The 22,181-nt window shown below is 39.8% G+C and overlaps 1 protein-coding gene across 2 annotated transcripts in view; it reads left to right on the forward strand.

The window, feature by feature from the left end:
- The first annotated feature begins 1,816 nt into the window (after nucleotides 1–1,816).
- Nucleotides 1,817–22,181, forward strand: part of MKLN1 (muskelin 1) — a 159,223-nt gene continuing 138,858 nt past the window's right edge. Inside the window, exon 1 of one of the 2 annotated variants that reach the window (XM_081102438.1) lies at nucleotides 1,817–1,927. Coding sequence is in view for 1 of the 2 variants with exons in the window: in XM_081102437.1 (XP_080958563.1) it covers nucleotides 6,918–7,015 (98 nt within the window). In the remaining variant the exon portion in view is untranslated. Of the gene's footprint in view, nucleotides 1,928–6,806; nucleotides 7,016–22,181 lie in introns of those variants that run through there. The other variant, XM_081102437.1, reaches the window with a different exon arrangement.

A 22,181-nucleotide genomic window follows, 5' to 3' on the forward strand; every position in this document is an offset into this window, starting at 1 on the left:
TGTTTGTGTTTCCCTAAATTTCTTATGTTGAAGCCCCAAACCCCTATGTGACGTTATTTGGACATGGAGCCTTTGGGAAGTAATTAGGTTTAGATGAGGTCATGGGGGTGGAACCTAATGATGGCATTAGAGACCTTACACTGGGCGCATGCTAGAAAAAGTCAATATTGCTGTGAAGGAATCCCTAAAGGTGATTCTGGTGAAAGCTCAGAGAAGAGGCAAGCTGGAGAGAAAGCCTCTATCTTCTTAGGGAATACATAAATAATTATGTACAGAATGTTGATAGAAATGTGGACAATAAAGACCATTCTTGTCTACACAGAGGTGAGGAGCATGGTATTGGAAACTGGAGGAAAGGTGATCCTTGTTATAAAGTGGCAAAGAACTTGGATGAACTGTATTTGTGTTCTAGTGTTTTGTGGAGGGTAGAACTTACAAGTGATGAAACTGGACATCAAGCAGAGGCAATTTCTATGCAAAGTGTTGAAGAAGTGGCTTGGTTCTACTTGACTGCTTATACTAAAATGCAGAAAGAGAGAAATAAATTGAGGATGGAACTGTTAAGAGAAAGGAATCAGAACTTAAAGATACGGAAATTTCTCAGCCTGTCCATATTACAAAAAAATGAGAAAGCAGTGTTTGGAAAAGAACCCCGTGTGTGTGGTTAACTGATCACTTGGTAAGGAGATCAGTGTGGATGTGAACCACAGAGCTAACCATCTCCCCAGCAGGAACTCCTAGTTTGAACTGAAGGGGATGGATGAAGAAAGACTGTTGGACTTCTTGAATTTTACAGGACCCGGTTAGAGCAAAGCTATTCTTCAAGACTAGGGAAGGATGACCCTGACGACAATTCAAAGATCTGGGCTGCCTCCATGGTTTCAAAAGAGCATCACAACAGTCAGTCCTCACCCCAAAGCCTTGACCACCACCAGGTAGAGCCCTGGCCTGGTAGAGCTGCAGGACAGGGGTTTGGGGGGGGGGATCTTCAGAAAGTGGGGGAGGGATGGGGGAAAGAAGGTGTCCAGAAGGCAGAGCATCAAGAGAAAGGGTTTTATTCTCAAGCCTTGAGATCTCATGGAGTTTGCCTTGAGAGGTTTCAGACATGATTGGGACTAAACGTGCTTCTGTCCTTCCTTCCACCTGTTGGAATGGGGGTGTCTATCCTTTGTAAGTTTGGCTTCACAGGCTCACAGCTGGAAAGGAATTTTGCTTCAGGGTGAGTCTCACCCATAACTGATTTGGATGACAGGTAAGACTTTGGACTTATAGACTTTAGAGTTGATGCTATTGGGGTTGTTGGGATGGAATTTTGTATGTAAGAACATCCATTTTAGGGGCCAGGGGCAGAAGCAAGAAGGTGGCTGTCTGCAAACCAGGAAGAAGGCTCTTACCAGATACTGAATATATTGGCACCTTATCTTACACTTCCCAGCCTTCAGAAGTGTGAGAAATGTTTGTTGTTTAAGCCATCTAGCCTATCATATTCTTGTTGTAACAACCTCAACTGACTATCACAATTAGTGAGAAGGAATTCAGGAGGGACTAAGAGATTCAATTCAGGAAATATTTCTTGAGAATCTACTATGTGCTAGTTATAGAGGATTTAAAGAAGAATAACATAGGTGTAGAGCTAAAAATTTCCCATTAATTAGGAAAAAAAGTGATTGCGAATTAGACACTTGGGTTCTAGATTCAGATCTGTAAACAGACCAGTTGTATAAGTGAATTTAGGCATAACGTCTAACATATTTTGGTATCAGTCTCTTCATTTGTTACATAATAACATTGTTAAGGAAAATTCTTCCATTTACAGCACAGCTTGCCTAGGAGATAAGACATTGACTACTGTACTGAGCTTCAACTCTCCAAAGCAGCTAAAGTTGTTAAAGAAACCATGAACTCTGAACAACCCTCGTAAGTTAAAGTAAGACCCTTACAGGACCTATGTGAAGATCTCCCCCTATCCAGCCTATGAAGTATGGGCATTGTTTTAACTAGTCATGTACAGAGCTGTGGGTTTATTCCAGACTATGTGGAGTATTTGTTTTAATCTTTAATTCCCATAACAACCAGGAAACCCATTACTAACAATTAAAAACACCTTCTTTTCCCCTTCAGTCAATTAGTGTATTCCTTGCCTAGAAACAAATAAAATCAGCTGTATATGTTTTGCTTTTAAACTCTGGTGATCTTCATTATATGATGATATCTTGTATTTGAATAGTACTTTACAGTTTACTAAGTCTCTTTCCACTTAGAAGAATCAGATGAAATAAAAAAGGATGGGTTTTTGAACCAAGGGGATTCTGACTTGTCACTGACTAGCTATATTTCTTTGGAATGAGTTATTGTATCAGTTAAGGTCCTAGCTGGAAACAGATGGCATTCTGCAATTGGGCAATTTGAGAAGTTTAATAAAGGAACTATTGATAAAGATGTGAGAATATACCGGGAAATCACAGGGAGCAAAACGTAGGTGGTTACTGGAACCCAGAACCAGAGAGAGCTGTGGAGAGGCCACGTGGGAGGAGGGCTTGTTACTTCTGGTTGTAAAGGACAGTCGGCTCCGAGTCTCACAGGCAGGGAGGGGAACAAATACCAGTCTCATTCTCTTCCCTCCTGCACATCTGGTGCGGTGGTAAACACAAGACAAATCATTATTTGACATTTCTGAGTCTCACTTTTTTTATTTGTGAAAGGGGGAATAATAATATTTATCTCTCAGGGTTCTGTGAGAATTAAATGAGAGCTTATATCATAGCAGACAAGCACTTTTCCTTCATTTGATCTTCAAAACTCCTTGTGAAATAGAAAAGATACATTTTATTAAATTCACTTTATAGTGGTGGAAAATGAGACTCGGAGAAATGGTGACTTTCCCACAGTCTCATAGCTAGAAAAGTAGAACTGGGACTGAAACTGAGATTTTCAACATATACTCTAGGTTTCTTTCCCTAGACTATTCTTGTACTTGTGCATCCCCTTTTGCAGAAGGCTGCCACGGATGGTTTCTTCTATCTAGAGCTGCTGTACCTGGAGCTACGGTAACCATGCTACTCAGAGAAAAATTTACTCACCTTGTGCCAAAGCCACAAGGAAAAAAGCAACTCCTGATTGGTTAGATATGAAGAAGGCCAAATGCCTATGGGGTGGTTTGAAATTAGACTCTGACCAATACAGGTCATTGGATCCACACTGGGTCCTTGGCAGTTCCACCTGGCTATCTATTAGGCGTCCCACTGAAGTGAGAATTCTTGATTCCTTCAACCTAAAACTGTTTCATCCCCAAATTTTCCCTTCTCAATAAAAGCATCAATATCTACATAGTGGTGCAAACCCAAAACCTAGGAGTTACCCTTAATTCTTTCCTTTTCTTCCTGCCTTACTCATTAGCAAGTCTAATGGGCTTTACTTCCAAAATATGTCAACCACTTCTATCTCCTCTGCTAGTCCAAGACACTGTCATTTCTTGCCTGTTACTATAATAACCTCCTGTCAATTCTTCTTTACTTCAAACTATCTTGCCTCTCCAACTTAAAAAAAAAATTTTTTTTTTTTCAGGGCGATCTTTACAAAATGTAAAGTGAATTTTGCTACTCCTTGGCTTGAATCCTTACACAGGTCTCCCCTTTGCATTTCCATGTCATGACTTCTTACCAAGACTTATTTGTTCTGACTGCCCTCTCCCCTCCATCACTTTGCTCCAGCCACACTTTCTTTTCTTTGAACACACCAAGCACTTTCCTGCTGTAGGCCCATTGCACTTGCTTATTCTCTCTGCCTAGAATGATTTTTATCCAGCTTCTGCATGGCTGGCACTTTCTCATTGTACAGGTATTAGCTCAAATAACTAACTACCTTTTTAGAGAAGCTTTCCTTTACCATCCAATCTAAATATTACTCCAGTGTCATTAGTGTCTTCTTGGCATCTAAATACACACACTAAGATTATCTAGTTGACTCATTATATGTTGCTCTACCAGAATGTAAGCTCCATGCAAGCAGTGTCCTTGTCTGGCTTATCTGTATATCCTGACTCCTTAGCATCTAGGACAGAGCCTGGCACATCACAGCCTTTCAATAAATCTTTTTTTGCAGGTGACAAACCAAATATGATCAGTTACTCTCTCCAGGAAGTATTTACTATGAGGACCATACTGAGATTACAAGATGAGTAAAGATGATTGCTTTTAGCACAACCCATTCATTCCTCAAGAAATATGATTGAACATCTGTTATGTGCTAGACACTCTAACAGGACTGAGGATACAATTGTGAACATGATATGCATGATCCCTACCTTTATGGGAATTACAGTTTAGGGAGAGAGAAAATGTGAAATAAAGAGATTAAAATATATCGTAATGCTTGCAAATATAAGGAGCGAAACTCAGGGTGCCAAGGAAAATGTAGAAAATGGCACATAATCCCAAAATAAATGATGAGGAATAATTTTCCAGAATGAAATAGGCTGAAAAAGGAGCAGGAGTTAGACAGGTGAAGAATGGGGGAAGGTACTCCTGGCTTGGCTTAGACCAGTGGTTCTCAACCTTGGCTGCACATTAGAGTCACCTGGGAATCTTTTTAAAATCCTGATTTCTGGGCCTCATCCTCCGGAAATTCTGTTTCTTTGTTATGGGGTGAGGCCACAACATTAGTAACAAAGAAACCGAATTTCCGGAGGATGAGGCCCAGAAATCAGGATTTTAAAAAGATTCCCAGGTGATTCTGATGTGCAGCCAAGGTTGAGGACCACTGGCTTAGAGTCTAAGCCTTAGACTAAGCCCCTGAGGGAGGCCAGAGAGAACACAAGTTACAGGAGCCGATCCAGTGTGTTATGTTAGTCCAGTGCGGCTGGAGTAAAGAGTGCAAAGGGGGAAGGAGAGAGAGAGAGGAGGCTGGAGAGGTAGGCAAGGCAGGGTGTGAAAGGTCTCTGCCAAGGCCTTTTGATGTTACCCAAAGGGAACAGAAAGTCCCCGAAAGCCACAGAAAGTCACTTGGGGAGAACTGGCTTACATGTGCTTTTTTTTAAAAAAAAAGATTACTCATAGCCCTGGCCGGTGTGGCTCAGTGGGTTGGAATGCCGTCCCATGCACCAAAGGTTGCCGCTTCGATTCCTAGGCAGGGCACCTACCTCGGTCGTGGGTTCGATCCCTGGTTGGGCGTGTAAGGGAGGTAAACGATCACTGTTTCCCTCTCTTTCCCTTCCCCTCTCTCTAAAATCGGTAAAGCACATCCTTGGGTGAGGATTAAAAAAAAAAAATCACTCATAAACCATCTCTGTGTCTGCAAAAGAACAAGGACTCTAGGACATCAGGTAAGAGGAATACTTAGCAGAGGAGGAGCCCCCAAGGAACTGAACTGGGTCACCACCTTCATCTTCCCCCCAAAGATAACCCCTCATCAATCAGCCTTGGGGCTAAGCTCCTCCGGTCCTACGCCCGGTCTCTGGACTCCCCGCTGCAGCCGCTGGGGTCACAGCATTCCCCGAGGAACGCATACTTTCCCGACTTCCTGCAACACGCAGCGCACGCGTGCCCGACGGCTGACACACTGTGGCCCGTTCCGCTAGCGGAGGCCACTCCGCAGTGTCCCCCACGGAAATACAAACTCAGGAGAAGATCGGAGGGAGCTGCGGCAGGTGGACGATGATAACCTGAAGCGAACACAAATATCGAGGAGTCCTGACGTGGCATGAGATGTCCCATCGGCCAGGCGGAGACGGAGACACGGCCCGGTCCGGGCTGCCAAGGGTAAGGCCTCAGACAAGGAGTGACGAGGCCCCTGGTGACCACCGCGGCTACGCCAAGGGACCCACATGCATGCCCCTGACCCCCAGGCGCCGGAGGGGAGCCCTGCCCAAGGCCGCCAGGCGTTCAGGGCAAGCGCTCCTTTTTTAAAAAATTTATTTTTTATTTTTTTAAATATATTTTATTGATTTTTTACAGGAAGGGAGAGAGAAACATCGATGAGAGAGAAACATCGATCAGCTGCCTCCTGCACACCTCCCACTGGGGATGTGCCCGCAGCCCAGGTACATGCCCTTGACCAGCATCGAACCTGGGACCTTTCAGTCCGCAGGCCGACGCTCTATCCACTGAGCCAAACCGGTTTCGGCAAAGCGCTCCTTTTTAGATAAAGCAGCAGGCGTGGTGCCCCTGGGGCCTACGGGGTCAGTCCCCCTGGGCTCTCGCTCTTTCTGAACTTTTAGGCTGAATGTCTGTCGGAGTTGAAAGTGGGCAGACGTGCCAACTGGGAAATGGAGGCCACACAGCTTCCCCGACTGCTTGAAGGTTTTTTTCTGGTCTGGTCTGGGGCTGGGGTGGGGGGTGGGGGGTGGGGGGTGGGAGCCGAATGTCTTGCCTGAGCAAACCAAGCCCACAGGTGCCTGCGAGAGGCTCACAAGCAATGTCCACCCTGAAGGGCAGGCACCCCCGTGCGCCTCCGGAACCGGGCACAGGACGTTTAAAACCACCACCGCCCCCGAGGGAAGGGCATCGCTATGACTCCAGTTCCCTGCAATGCTGTGTCCCGACAGGGCTTACAAACTGGAGAGGGCAGCGGTTTCCGACGCCTCCAAGCTCGTCTTCTCCTGCTCTCTCCCTGGCCCACAGTTCCCATCGCTTTCTTTCCACCATATAGTCTTGGCTTTTTCCTTACCTCCGCCTGTAAGACAGTCCTTTGCGCCACTCCCTCCAAGCCCCACAGGAGAGCCCCTCGGGCTCACACTCCGTCCCCGTTCCGGAAAGTCATTGAGGAGGGAGGGTTCGGCGTCGGGACTCAGAGGGAATCGCGGGCCCGCGCGCGCCTCAGGCTGCGCAGGGCCGGGAGGGCCGCGGCCCCTTTAAGACCAGGCCACGCCCCCCTCCTCGGTGCGGCCCGCGGTCGGTGGCGGCCGCTCTGGTGCTGACAAGATGGCGGCTGGCGGGGCTGTTGCTGTGGCGCCCGAGTGCCGGCTTCTGCCCTACGCGCTGCACAAGTGGAGCTCCTTCTCCTCCACCTACCTTCCTGAGTAAGTGCCGGGCCTTGGGCTGGTGCCACCCTTCTCTTCGGCGTCAGCTCGGCTGGGCCGGGTGGGCAGCGGAGGGCGCCGAGCCGTGAGGCCCAGGCGGGGCCTGGTGAAGGGACGCGCGGCCTCGGAGTCAGTCCAGCCGCCGAGAGGTTGGCCGCCCCCGACTCGGGAGGGTAGTGAGAGCCGGGAGAGCGAGGTTGCGGGGGAGGGGCGAGGTCCGCGGCGGGCCTGGTAGCTCCCCCACCCCCGCCGGAACCCGGGATGCTGCACCCGGGATTTGGGACTTGAGGGCTTGCGGGGCGGGCGGCTCGGGAAGGTGGGACCGGAGTCGCAGCTTTTGGGGTCCGGGCGGCGGGCACACGGGTGGGGATGTTTTTGAGGTCGTCGGCGCTGGGGGGAGGCGGGGACCGATAGTCCGTCCCGTCGAGTGCTGCCGGGGCAAAGTGTAAAGCTGAGACGAGGGTTTTGGGGAGGCGCGGGGGTGTCATTAAAAGTGATCAACAGCAAAACAGTGGTGAAACTCACAGAGACTGGAAAGTTGTGCAACCCAGCCGAGTCCTTGCAAGTGGGGAGATGTGCAGGGCGCATTCCCCCACCCCCCCGCCCTCCAGCCCCCGGCCCCCCCCCCGGCCCCCCGCCGGCTGGCAGGGAGTGGGCAGGAGGGACCTCACAGAAGAGCTGCATTTATATTATGGCCCAGAACATGGATTTATAGAGACACAGACCCGTTTCCCAACCTAGGACCTCAAAGGTGGGCAGAAAAGACACACTTGAATGAGCTGGACTTCCAGCACACTGTCTTGGTCCGGATCTCCGATTTAGGTGTTAAAAAAAGAGTTGCATCACAGCCACTGCATACGTGATACATAACTGCGTACGTTTTTCTGTAGAAAATTCCTTCTGAAATGCTGAGAGTACTTTCATGCAGTATGTACTTACCTTTAACTTATTTTGAGAGAAGGAGCGGATCTCATCCCAGTTTTACATGCAGAGAGAGGAACTGATTTTAGTAAAGTTTTTAAGGCCCGTGCAGACCCTGAGGAAAAGTGACAGTTGTGTCCCCCTGACCATCATCTCCTTAAGACCAGAATGGTTTTATAAACAAAACGCGTTACAGATCATACACTTTTATGTTGCTGAACAAATGAAGGGACTAGATCTGTGAGGCACATTCCAAGAAGTTTTCCACCTGTGTTTCAAAAATTCTTCACGTCTTATCAAATTTGATTTGTCAAGTCAGTTCCATCAAGAGTCTTGAAACAGAGCGGTGGATAGAAGAATCTAACTCTTTTAAAATATATATATATTTTATTCATTTTTTTACAGAGAGGAAGGGAGAGGGATAGAGACTTAGAAACATCGATGAGAGAGAAACATGGATCAGCTGTCTCCTGCACACTCCCCACGGGATGTGCCCGCAGCCAAGGTACATGCCCTTGACCGGAATCGAACCTGCGACCCTTGAGTCCGCAGGCCCACGCTCTATCCGCTGAGCCAAACCGGTTAGGGCTAGAAGAATCTAACCCTTGGTTGCCAGGCCATTCATTGTCCTGTTGGCCAGGCCAAGGGTTGGCAGGCCGGCCGGCCTTTGGTAGGACCTGGTTGGGTGAATGGGGCCAGGTGACCTGTGGTCTGATCTGGCCTGTGTGAGCTATTGATGGCTGCTGTGTGGCCGGGACCTGATGGGTGCTGATTGAAACTTGTAAGTTGAGGGTGAGCCAGGTAAACATTCTTAGCCCTCAGCTGGAATGGAAATGTGGCCCTAGGTATTTGACTTCTGATTTTCAGGGCTAACAGGTTTTTGAATCTGAAGATAACAATCATTTTTCTGCACCCAGGTTAGGATCTCAGACTACTGGGGATTGGGTGGCATTTTTGATCCAATAACTGTGAAGATATTTTCCTGGTCCTCAAGTGTCACAAGTCCCATCTGAGTTACCAGTAATAAGGGAAGAGCACATTTCAAGCAGGAAATGACCTAGTGGGATGGCAACTTGACTGTGACTTAGGTATCTTTATCCTGGTCCCAGAGCACTAGTTTTGGGGTTAGAAGGCAGCTGTTTGATTGGAGAAATCTGTTATGATTTTCTCAAATATATTCATAAGCTCATATTTAATGTATATTTAACTTTCAAACACTTTCAATTACAGTGTCTTATTTAATGCCCATGATAGGCTGTTGACTTATGCAATATAGTTTTTATTTTAAAGCATTAAACTATTATAATAGAAGAGTAATCTGAACTTTTTTCTTTGAAGGAATGTAGTTGAGTATTACGGAGCTTGAGTTTGAGAGTTTTGTGTCTGCTGGATTGGGGAGACACAATTGCCATACCTAAATTGTAAAACTCTTTTGGTTCTGAACTTCTATTAGCAAGTAACGATGGCTACAGCTTTGTATGATAGGAAGTGTAAGAAGGGATCGACTTTCCTTACATTTGCCGTAAAATCCTAACAGCAACTGCTCTCTCTCTGCTGGCCTTGACAGTCAGTCATGTTAAGATACTTCCGAAGCAGGTCTAATATTAAGTAAAGCCATTTGTTGAAATTTTCTACAGAGTAGCAAATATTTATTATTTACAGGTCACAGATCTAGGCATTTTGAGAGGTAATAATATAATGACAACAAAGGGAAACATAACGTGCCTTCAATATGCTAGCCTCTCTTCTGAACACTTGAAAGGTTTACTCCTTAAAACAATTGTAGGAGGAATCTACATTTTTTCAGGAAACAGGCATGGGGAGGTTAAAACATGCCTACAACTAAGGTCACACTATTAGATGGAGGCAAGATTTGAACCCAGGCAGTCTGGCTCCACAGTCCATAATCTTAACTGTACTACTGTTCTGCTTCTGCACAAAGGTGGAGACAGGAAATCGGAGATTTGAAAGAGTTGTTGTATTAAAGGCACTTACATAGTAGTTGTGTAAAGATGTGAAATTATGAAAAAAATAGAAAAGTTCAGGTTTCTGTTTTCTTCCTAAGGACTTATAATTGCAGAAAGAAACAAACATTTCCCCTTCTGACCCTTTTAGATTTATTTGGACTTAAAATTTTTTTTTAAAGCAAATCTAGTTATAGATAATATATTTTTACTTTGAAACTAGTGAAGTGGCCCTGTATCTTTTTAGTGTGCTTAAGAAAACTTGGTCTGTATTTTTCTTTTGTTCTGAAATTTACACCTAAATTGGGAATTAAGAGAAATACACTTATTTAAATGATGTCTAATTCTTAGAATTACATGTACTCTTTTAAAATAAAAGGATATTTTAAAAACTGCTAATCCCTATACTCAAATGTTTATTGCTGTAGCTAATAGTGATACCACAATTTATTGAGTAGCTACTATATGCAATATGATTTTTATATCTAGTTTTACCTAATTGTACAAACCTGCAAGATAGGTATTGTATCTGTTTTGCAGATGAGGAAAGTGAGGTCCATAAAGGTTAAGTAACTTGTCCAAGGTCATACAGATTTCAAGAGGCTTGGCAAGTTCTGTGACTTAAAAACTGTGGCACATGCCTCTACTCATTCACAACCACCACTTATTGAGTACCTTCTAGTCTTCAGGCACTATGCTTATCACTTGCAGTTTTTTATTTAGTCTTTTACAAAAACTCTATGGTAAATATTATCTTTTTTTTTTTTTTTTTTTTTTGTATAGCTAGGGAAACTGAGAGGTAAGTTAACTTGCCCAGGTCTAAGAGTTGAAAGGGTAGGAGATAGGATTCTGATCTTGGGCCTCTGACTTCTATTACCAAAGCTCCTTCACTATTTTACTTGACTATAATATGTGCCTAGTTGGAAATACAGATAAGAAATGCTATAAGGCTAGAACAGAGAGGGAATGATATTTAGATCTATTTTATCTTTACACTTATGGCTTTAATGTATTAATATGAAAATTGGAAGGACTGTTGAAAGCATTTTTTAAATATTAGGTAATTTCATTGATTTGGAATGATTTAGGTTTACATATTATTTAAAGACAACATAAGTTTAGATAGTATCATTTGATGAATCATTAAGTGTGTTTACCTTTTTTCTATAAGTCTTTATTTCTTAAAATCAAACACTGATCAAAATTGTTTCTTGTGTTAACATGGTTCAGAGTAAAAGTGATATATGATTTGACTACTAGGATAGGAAGTGAACCTATTTCAACTATTTTAAAATTTCACATTTAAAAATGAATTTGTATTTTTTTCTAATTGCAAAACATCCTAAGAGGCCTTTGTGGAATATTTGCAAAATATTGACCCACTGAAACAACATAAATTACCCTTAATACTACCACCCAAAGATAACGCATCACCCTTTGTTATATATTATTCCAGATATTTTGTTGTGTCTATATGTATATTTCAGTTTTGTTTTGGCTTTTGTTTGCTGTTCTGTATTTTTTTCTCTTTAATATATAGTAAATATGTCCTCATGTTATTAAATAGCCCTCTGTATTGGCATTTTATTTAATTGGTCTCCTATTGGATATATAGGCTTTGGGCTTCTTTTGTTTTTGTTTACAGAAACAAATCTTGAAATTATTTATAATGAGTTCCTAGATATTAAATTGTTGGATTAAAGCTATCAGTTTATTTTCTTATTGTCTGTGTAGGAAACTTTCTTTTTGGTGTACCCTGGCTTTAGTTTGACATTATCCTTAGTAAGTTGGGATTATGAATGTGGTTTTGATCAGACAAGTCCATAGAAATGTATAGGGAATGCTTTATAATTCAAAATGTTTCCTCCTAATTATTTTTCCCCTTAATTTTAGCTTTTAAATGAATTTTTATTTAGTAATCACATTTGGAAAATAGAACATATTGTGAGATTTATTATTTATTTGCTCTATGATTGATTGAGGATTCCTTACAATCCCATAGGCTCTTGCAACCCATTGAGTTGGGGACTGTCAGACTTCCTTTCCTAAACTGAGATTAGGTACTGTCCTTGTTTGGGAACCTCACTGGCCACTGAAAGCTCTGATAGTCTCAGTCTGGTAATCTTACAACTTTAGAAAAATAAAGATTCCCACGATAAAGAAAAAGTATCATGAGGTGGTTGGAGGTCTAGAGCTTAAAGCTGCAGAACTGGCTCCTGGAATTAGAACTTTGTGACTCTTAGCAAGTTATGATTCTTCTCTGAGCATCTTTAGTTTCCTTATGCAGTACTTGTTATCTTGACCAAATGCTGGGAGGTTTTATATTATGTTAAAATATTTTTTTGCTCATAGGTAAATGCTTCTATTATTTGCATAAAGTTTTAGGTAAATGTAGTGGATTTTTAATAAATGATTCTTGGGCCTAATACAGGGACTTTGTGATGTTTTACATGTAGATAAGATACATTTCAGCTATTTGTAGTGATGTAAATTTGCTGTATTTCAATCATTCAAAAATCATTTTAATTTTAGAGATGTAGCTATTAGTACCTAAGAATACAATGATTTTCTTTGTATTTACTCCAGGGTTTCTGGTACATCTTGGATCTGTAGCATGACTCTTTCATCAATTCTGAAAAAAAATTAAGATTCTTCAGCTATAGTTTCTGCCGTACTCTTTTTTTCCTTCCCTCTATGACACCAATTAAATCTATATTATATATTTTGTCATGTCCCATTTGTCCCTTACACTTTCTGTCATTTTTTTCTCTCCTTATTCCATTCTGGATAGGTTTTATTTGCCTGTGTTCCAGCTCACTAATTATCTGTTCAGCTATGCTCAGTCTGATTTTAACCCCATCTATTTTATTCTTGATTTCAACTATAGTGTGTGTTTTTTTGTTTTGTTTTGTGTTGTTTGTTTGTTTGTTTGTTTTTGGCTAGAATTTTCAGTTGGTATTCCCTCTTCTACCCCTTCTCTCTTCACAATAGATTCTAATTCTCTGGTGAAAATCTCCATATTGTCATATATTTTCTTGAACATATCAGTCAAACTACTTTAAACCTGTGTCTGTAAACTTCAATATCTGGATCACTCAGGTCTATTTCTCTCATCTTTTCCCTTCTGTTTAAGTATCTTGGTTGGTCTAGTAGTTATTATAATTTTTATTATTATTGATAACTTTTGATTGAATGCCAGACATTATATGCAGATTTAAATGCAATTACAGTTGCAAACCTAATATATTTTTCTAGAGAGGATTCACCCATCTTCTGGTAGGCAGGTAGAACAGAGGCAGATCACCTCAACAGTCAAGAACTAAGGTGACTTAAAGTTGGGTTTTAGGTTTTGTAAACCTCTAGTTTGCCCAACTTTGGTAACCCTGCAGGGAACCTAGCTGAGAGACTGGATTTTTATTGGTCCTCTCCTGCTTTTGTCTCTCCAGCAGCATGAGAGTCCTAAAAGCTTTTCCTTGCTTTTCAGTTGCTTTCTGCTGTCTTTTTTAGCTTCTTACTCTGTATAGTTTACTAGTAAGAATCAACAAATGCCTCAAGAGGAAAATCAGTACATAGTGTTGTTGGTTTTGTTCTTCTGTGTCTCCCTTCATTATGGAATCCTGGGTGTTATGACAAGATCTAACTACCAAGTTTTGTTCCTTTGGCCCTGTGAAATTATTAAAAGCTCGGCTGACTTTTCTGCCCTTTAGTGGCTGTCCTTTCCTGGTTTCTCAGTCCCTTTCCCTGTGCCATTAAAGAAATAGATGGAATGAACTGAGAGAGGGAAAGCTATACCTATAGAAGGTGGGATTCATTTCAATAGGTTTTTTTTTTTTTTTTTGGCATTCCAGTCTTAGTTCCTCAGAAAGTCTCTGATACGTTAAGAGCTTTTTTCCTCCTATGTGTTATACAGCCTTTCTAGTTCTAAAAGGGAATGTTTTTCTGCCACAGGCTATTCCAGAATCAGAAAACTGTGTTTAGTTCTTATGGAATAGACTCATACCTTGTAGGTTATGAATTCCTCATAATGATATTAATGTAATAACCTGACACTTGAGCCCCATATTTTTTTGCTCAGTGTTTTTCTTCATTTTTCCTTTTGACACTTTTAAGTGCTTATTACTAATATCTGATGGGAAAAATTATGGAATAAACATAGCATTTTTTGTTTAAAATTGTTTTTAGTACTTATTGACTAGGAGTTAAAATGAGATTTTTATTCTTGGTTATGTTGATTTGTAAATCTCTTGATACTTACTTGTTTATGATGTCCAGAAATTGAGAATTTTATCTTTGCCAGAAATATATAGTTATTTTCCTTTCCTGTTAATGTAACTTTTATATTTTCTACCTTTTTATTAGAATTTTTATGGGAATATTATATTTATGTGAGACAATGTTTAGAAGGAAGATAGTTGAGTCTAATGTAAAGTTGTTGGTTTGTAAGTATTTCAGTATTTAATACTATTTAACTTTCCTTACATTCCTTTAGTATGACTGATATTTATTATAATCGTCATCTATGTATTTGTTGTTAAGGCATGTTGTTTTATATAAATAGCAACAGTAAATTATTTTCGGCATCCTTAGATATGTACCCTTTCCCTTCCTTTCATTGTCCCCTTTTTCCTTTCCCTTCTGACTTAAGTAGTTTGAGGAGAAGAGCTATAAAACCTAATTCCTACTTATTCTTTAGCTGTTGCTAAAATGTTGCTTTCTCAGGAAACCGTTTTACCCTGTCCCCCCAATGTGTCTGGCATCCCTTCCTCTGCTCCAACAGTTAAATGCTTTCATTAAAAATGTATACCTTTCTCCTATGTCACTTTATACAATTTTAATTATACATTTATTTGTGTGATTACTTGATTAATAGCTATCCCTCCAACTAGACCACAGGCTTCATAGGAACTATGGAAATTTCCCCCCTCCCCTCATATCATTGTAGTCCAGCATAATGTTTATTAAATTAACAAATTAGTGAATTAGCTGTCAAAAAATAATAATTGTTCTATAGTTATGGACATATACATCTATAGCTATGTATGTATACATCTATACATACATACACATAGAAAAAGATCCGAAATCTACAACAAAAAGAAAAAGATAAGAAAAATATTAGTGAAAAGTTTAGACATGGTAGCTAGCCTTGATCCAGAAGGTTCACTTTTGTATTTTCATGGTTCAATGAACAGATGATACTTTTTGACCAGGATATAGGTCTGGGTTAAGTGGGACACAGGCTGGATTTCAGCTTTTACTCCTTAGTGGGTTCTTCTTGTCAAAAAAGTGCAACCTGTGCAACAGTATATAGCAGCCCTGCACTTTATACCTGATAGTAGGTCTAGAAAGATACCAGAAAAAAATAAAAATAAAAGGAGAAGGTTGAAATTTTAAAAATAGAGGAAAATTTTTCTGAGTTGAAGAAAGATTGAAGTCATTAGTTTGAAAAGGCTTGCTAAATGTCAAGAGACTGAAAAAAAAAATACCCTCAAGAAGTATACATTCTGATGTAGGAGCCTGGTGCTAGAAAAGCTGCTCACATGAACACTTTGAGGAAGCCACATAATGCTGCAGGAGCAGAATGCTGAAGAAACATCTGTAGTGCAGGAGTCTTCTGGGTAAGCATACCGGAACAAGGGAGCAAAATCACTCCTATTTCTTGAGGTGACATTTCTTGAGGTGACTCTCCTGCCCCCTCTGCTGACAAAGCTTAACTTTTGCCAGCCGGCAAAGGAAAATTAAAGGGCCCAAATTCATTTTCCAAGAGTAGGCAAAAAGGGTGAATTTGGAGGTGAGAGTGAATAGGTCCATAATTGGCATACCTATACTGTAGCTTTTTATGTGATCTTTTAAACTTTCTCAGTGTTTCATTTATATTCAAGCTGGTTAAGTTTGTTTAGTGTCTGAAGTTTTCTTTTTGGATCTCTTGATGCCCAATATTGTTTTAGTTGAATTAATATTACCAGTAGGCTTTTAAATTTTCATTTTCCATTCATTCTTATAAAATAATAGAACTGCAATAAAATATTTTTAAAATTATAAAAATGGACAGTGGGATTGCTTTGGAAACAAATGTTGACTGGCATGTTGGGCATGTTGGCATGTAGGATCTTAACTGGCACAGTATTTTAAACTATTAGTTTATCAACTGATGAACATTCTGCATTTGATAAAGGAAAGGCTGAGAGCTTTAAGCATGTAAGATACATATATGTTGTCTGAAAGTTGAATGAGGAGAATTGATTATCATCTGTAATAAACTTATTTTCAAAGTTTTATCGTCAAAGTGCTTACATTCCCTATAATAATTTAAAAAGTCAGAAAAACACTTCAAATTTATATTCTGGGCTGCAGTGATCTATAATGTGACTTTACATGTGACATATCTTATTAAGCTTTGAGGAGAGCATTAAAACCAAACAGTCCTGAGCCTTATCCAACCAGTAATTATGTTATAGTTCTGAATTGTGAATTTTACATGAACAGACATATGTAGAACTGAATTTTTAAAAGACCAGCATACAATTAAAGTCATATAAATCAGTGACATACTTTGAAAAGTTTATATTGATACAGAGACTTCAGGAGAAATTTTATTCCAAAGTTAGCATAAAAGCAAAGTAAATAAATTTTTTTTTATAGAGAGTGATATCCATTGTGATAATATTTGGTCTAAAGTACTTTTGAAATTTTTTTTTCTTAGTTTATCACCATCATTTATGAAATCAGACCTAGGGAAAGAACTAGGTCTGGGGACAACACGTGCGTAGTCTTAATATAGCAAACGCTTAGCCTGCCCTGATTATTACCAAATCAGAACAGTGGGAGTGTTTGCAGTGAATTTTTAAAATAGGTTTAAAAATAGTTAAATATATTTTTCAAATGCTTATAGATCCTTTGTAGTATTTCTGAGGAACAGAGTTTTTAAAATGCTGTGCCATAGGACTTAAGAGGTGAAAGATATCTATTAAGAGCAAGCATGTCAAACTCAAAAGGCTAACACGGGCCAGATAAACAAGGTTTAAGTTTATGTGGGCTGCAAAAAAACAAAAGCTTCAATTTTCATAGAAACATAGGTTTATTTCGATAGAGACATGCTGAATACAAAGGGCTGAAATAAATGAGTCATTGTTAACATAAAAAAATAGAACATTTTAATAAAAATTAATATTTTTTTCTTGAACATTAACTTACCAGACACTGAACAACTGCACAAATTAATAAGCGTAATGCAAATAAAACTATTTTTCTTGTTCTCTGAAAGCGAAATATTTCCTGTTGCGCACATCAAACAAGTCAGTACAAGAATAATGATGTGGTAATCGGCTGCTAGTATTAGTGGAGAGATATGGTGTGCCTGTAAGGGAAATGAATGCAACACGATTATAGTAATCAGTCATTAGTGAACGTTGTAGTTTGTTATTAATAATTATGTATAATAGGACATTGTAAAAATTACAAACTTTTTATTAAAACGTTTCTTACATACTGTTATATTGGCTGGGACCCAAAAATGTTCATTGTGGGCCGCGAGTTTGACGTGCTTGATTAAGAGAGTAGGGGGGAGAAGTCTCACAAAATGAATGCATTTGGATTGGTTAATATTGGTTTAATCTCTCACCATTAGTACAATTTGAATTATTGCATTAAGCTGGGGGGAGGAGTTAGGTCTGGTACAAAGGAAAACATGAAAAAATCTAAACAGTGTAGCATAGAGAGAACACTGAACAGGGACAGGAGACTTGGGCTCTAATTTCAGTTCTGCCACCAATTGATTGGTAATTTTGGATCAATCATTTAGTTTCTCTGGCCTTTTATTTATTTTCATACAAAACGAGAGGATTAGATTAAGGCCTTTTTGGCACAGGATAATAGCAAGATGTTGATATACAGAATAGTTTTTTAAATAAATGTACCTTCCCCATTAAACATTTAGTAACTCAAATTAAGCTAATTTGCCCAACAAAGATATTTTGAGAACTTGATTTAGTAAGGTGATTATGGTTATTTTCATGTAATTAATTACATGTAAATGCAGCTTTTGAGGGTGCTTGGAAAGAGTTTGATATCTTAAATTTCTAATTTCTCTGTAGATATATTGTTATTTTGTCTGAGGTTTGGAGATGTGCATATTAAGCAGTAAATCTCTTCCATATCATGCCCAACTTTAATGGTCTTTGCTTTAGATAGAAAAGGGCAATTTTAATTTTTGAAATATATTCTGAAGGGCCAGTTGTTTAATTTCAGAAAAGATTATGATTCAAACTTTCTGAGGAATATTTCTTATATGGCTGTCTTAGTGGATTTTTCTGTTGTTTGGAGACCCCCAAACCACATTAGCTAGTTTTCTGATTTTGTGCTAGTGTGAGTTTCCTATTTTACCATTCTGTATGGGAATGTTTGTTTATTTTGTTGCCATTCTCTTTTCCCCAGGGGTTGCTGCATTTTACTTGTGTGGAATGTGTATGTGATCGAAGTATGTGATCCCAGAGTGCTTTGAATCCTTAGAGATAATTGCTACAGGCTCAAACATTTTCAAGTGCTTGGTAATAAGGAGACTTGAGTTTTGCTCTGGGTGTTGATAAGCAGATGCCTACTATTTGTTAGGCCATTGGCATCCTACAATTTTCAACAATGACTCTTCGGAGTGTGATGTAGGTATTAATTTTGAAATGCAGAAACTTAGGCCAGTAGGAGTGTAACCAAGGTCATTTATTAAGGAAGCATTGAAGCAGAGTTTAGAGTCCACATCTTAATACTGTAAATTCATCCATATTCTGTACATGACTAGAGTATATTATCAGTGTGAAAAAATTTTAGATTTTATTAATATAAACTTTTTTGTCAATGAAAATGATATCATTGTGTGTCCAGGGTACACTTAAGCATTATGAAATTTACCTGTGCTTAATTTTCTCCATCTTTTTGTCTGTTAAAATGGGAGAGATCATTTTAGATTAGTTCTTTCACTTACACTTTGGATCTTATTCCGATTTTGTTCATTCAGTTATCTCTTCTTTTCCTACATTATCCACCACTCAATTTCTACTTCTGCCCCCATTCAATGCCCATTGAACCAACTTTCATTGTTCTTTAAAAAACTTTGCCTTAATCTCACATGTCCCATTTATCTGTTTCCCTACACAGCTAAACTCCCAAGAGCTTGTGTGTTTGCTGTCATCATTACTTCACTCATTCATTCATTCAGAAACTTGTAATGAACATTTTCCAAGCATACTCACCAATAGAGAAAAATGAATGCTAATAATCCCACCTTCAACAACTATCAGCATTTTGCCTGATTTTTTATAAAACAATCTATTTGCACCCACCTCTTTTTCTTTCTCCTGGTATGGTTTAAGATGAATATAAAAAGAATATAAGATTATTTCATTCTTAAATATTTCCATATGCATCAAGGAGAGGACATTGTGTTAGTTTTTGATTGCTCTATAACAAATTATCACAAACTTAGCAGCCTCGAACAATACACATTTATTATTGCACAGTTTATGACGGTCAAGATTTTGGGCATAGTTTAGGTCAGGGGTGGGCAAACTTTTTGACTCGAGGGCCACAGTGGGTTCTTAAACTGGACCGGAGGGCCGGAACAAAAGCATGGATGGAGTGTTTGTGTGAACTAATATAAATTCAAAGTAAACATCATTACATAAAAGGGTACGGTCTTTTTTTTTTAGTTTTATTCATTTCGATCCGGCCGCGGGCCGTAGTTTGCCCACGGCTGGTTTAGGTGTATCCTCTGCTTCAGATCTGTTACAGGGCTGTAGTCAAGGTGTTGGTAAGGGATGGAGTTTTATCTGGAGTCTTGAGTGGGGAAGAATCTGCTTTTAAGCTCATGTGATTGTTGACAGGATTGTTTCTTGAAAGTTGTTGCCTAGATGCTGCCCTTTGTTCACTTTCAATTTTCCCAACACCATTTATTGACTGAGACTGTCTTGACTCCATTGTACGCTCTTGCCTCTTTTGTCAAATATTAATTGAGCATAGTGGCTTGGGTCTACTTCTGGAGTCTCTGTTCTGTTCCATTGATCTATATGTCTTGTGCCAGTACCAGGCTGTTTTGATTACAGTGGCTTTGTAATTTAACTTGATATCTAGTAATGTGATTCCCTCCAACTTTATTCTTCTTTCTGAAGATTGCTGTGGTTATTCAGGGTCTTTTTGGTTCCATATAAGTTTTTGAAGTGTTTGATCATATTGTGAAATATGCTGTTGGTATTTTAATGGGGATTGCATTGAATCTATAGATTGCTTTGGGTAGTATGGACATTTTAACCATGTTAATTCTACTAATCCATGAACATGGTATATTCTTCACTTGTTTATATCTTCCTCTGTCTCTTTTTTCAATGTCCTGTAGTTTTCTGAGTGCAAGTATTTTACCTCCTTGGTTAAGTTTATTCCTGAGTATCTTTTTTATTTTTATTTTTATTTATTTCAGAGAGGAAAGAAGAGGGAGAGATAGAAACATCAATGATGAGAGAGAATCATTTGTTGCTGCCTCTTGTCCACACTGCACTTAGGATCCAGCCTGAAACTTAGGCATGTGCCCAGACTGGAAATTGAACCATGACCTGGTTCATGAGTTGACACTCAACCACTGAGCCACACCAGCTGGGCATTGCCGTGTGGCTTTAAGCAGACCCTGTACAAAAATGGACTGCAGATGGGAATCCATGGCCATGCAGACTCTCTACACAAATGCACTGCAGATGGAAACAAGCTAGCCAGATGGTGGACTGGACTGTGCTTTAATACAGAGCAGAGACTCTGGTCAGTGGCTTTAATCTTAGCCCTTCTGAAGACAAAATTCAACTTTTTCCATGGCAAGACAGAGGGAGATGGGACCTTGGAAAGGAACCCCCTTAATTTTACCTAATCAATAAAGCATTCCACCATACCTCATCCTCTTGTGAGGGCCTCAGGAAATTCTTTTCCCTGCGGCACCCAAGAACTCCTTTTCCACCAGTGACAGGTGGGGATGCAGAGGGCTCCCTACAAAAGCACAAAGAAGGCAAAAAGGTTGTTCTGATCTCACCATTGAGAGCTATTGTAGTATATGTTCTTTGTCTTTTCTCCATGAATGTTATTATTACATACAACACTTGATTAATCATGTATGTACTGTAAACTACTTTTTCCCTTCACTTAGTATGTAGTGAACATTTGCAGCTATACTAAAGTCAGGCTGTAGAATACATCATGATTACATGGTATTCTGTAACATAGGTATGTCATAATTTATTTAATGAATTCCTTATTGTTAGACAACTAGGTTGTTTATAGTTTGGCTGTTATAAATTGTGCTGTGATGAAGGTGGGTGATTTACATCTCCTAGATTATTTTTTAGGTTAAGTTCCAAGAAGTGGAATAATACTGAGGCTGTATAGTGTGGTGATTAAGAGCATTAATTTTGGAATCAGATTGCCTTGGGTTCCAATCCTTACTTTGTAGGTGTGTATATTTAGGCAAATTAATTTATCTGTCTCAGTTTCTTAATCGCTTATGTATGGAAAATACTTAGAACAGTGTCTGGTATATAGTAAAAGCTCACAAATGTTAGATGCTAGTATCATCATGGTTAGCATCATTATTTTTATTTAAAGTATATGTACATTTAAAATGTTTTTGATACGTATTAAAGTTCTCTCCTAAAAAGTTGTATCAATTTGCATTCCTACTAGCAAAAATGAAATACTATTTACTGGCTCTAGCCAACAACTGAGGTTATAATTAAAGCATGCTTTTTTCTTTTTTTTTTCGGGTGTGAGCACAGTATTATAGGGATAATCTGTCTTTGTTTTAATCTCCAATTTTTGGTTATTATTGACTAAAGGCCCAGTGCATGATTAATTCATGCCTGTGTAGGGTCCCCTAGGCCTAGCCTCCCATCAGAGCCATTTCCGCAGCCCTGCGATGCCTTGCATGCTCCGTGGATGCTGGCGGTACCCCGTGATGCTCCACCGACACTGCCGGTGCCCCAGGGGCTGGGGAGGGGGGGCGGGGGGGGTGGGAGGGGGGGAAGGGTCTAATCCAGTGATGGCAAACCTTTTGAGCTCAGCGTGTCAGCATTTTGAAAAACCCTAACTTAACTCTGGTGCTGTGTCACATATAGAAATTTTTTGATATTTGCAACCATAGTAAAACAAAGATTTATGTTTTTGATATTTATTTTATATATTTAAATGCCATTTAACAAAGAAAAATCAACCAAAAAAATGAGTTCGCGTGTCACCTCTGACACGCGTGTCATAGGTTC

The sequence above is a fragment of the Myotis nattereri genome, assembly GCF_964212035.1.
Source record: "Myotis nattereri genome assembly, chromosome: 11".
NCBI lineage: Eukaryota > Metazoa > Chordata > Mammalia > Chiroptera > Vespertilionidae > Myotis > Myotis nattereri.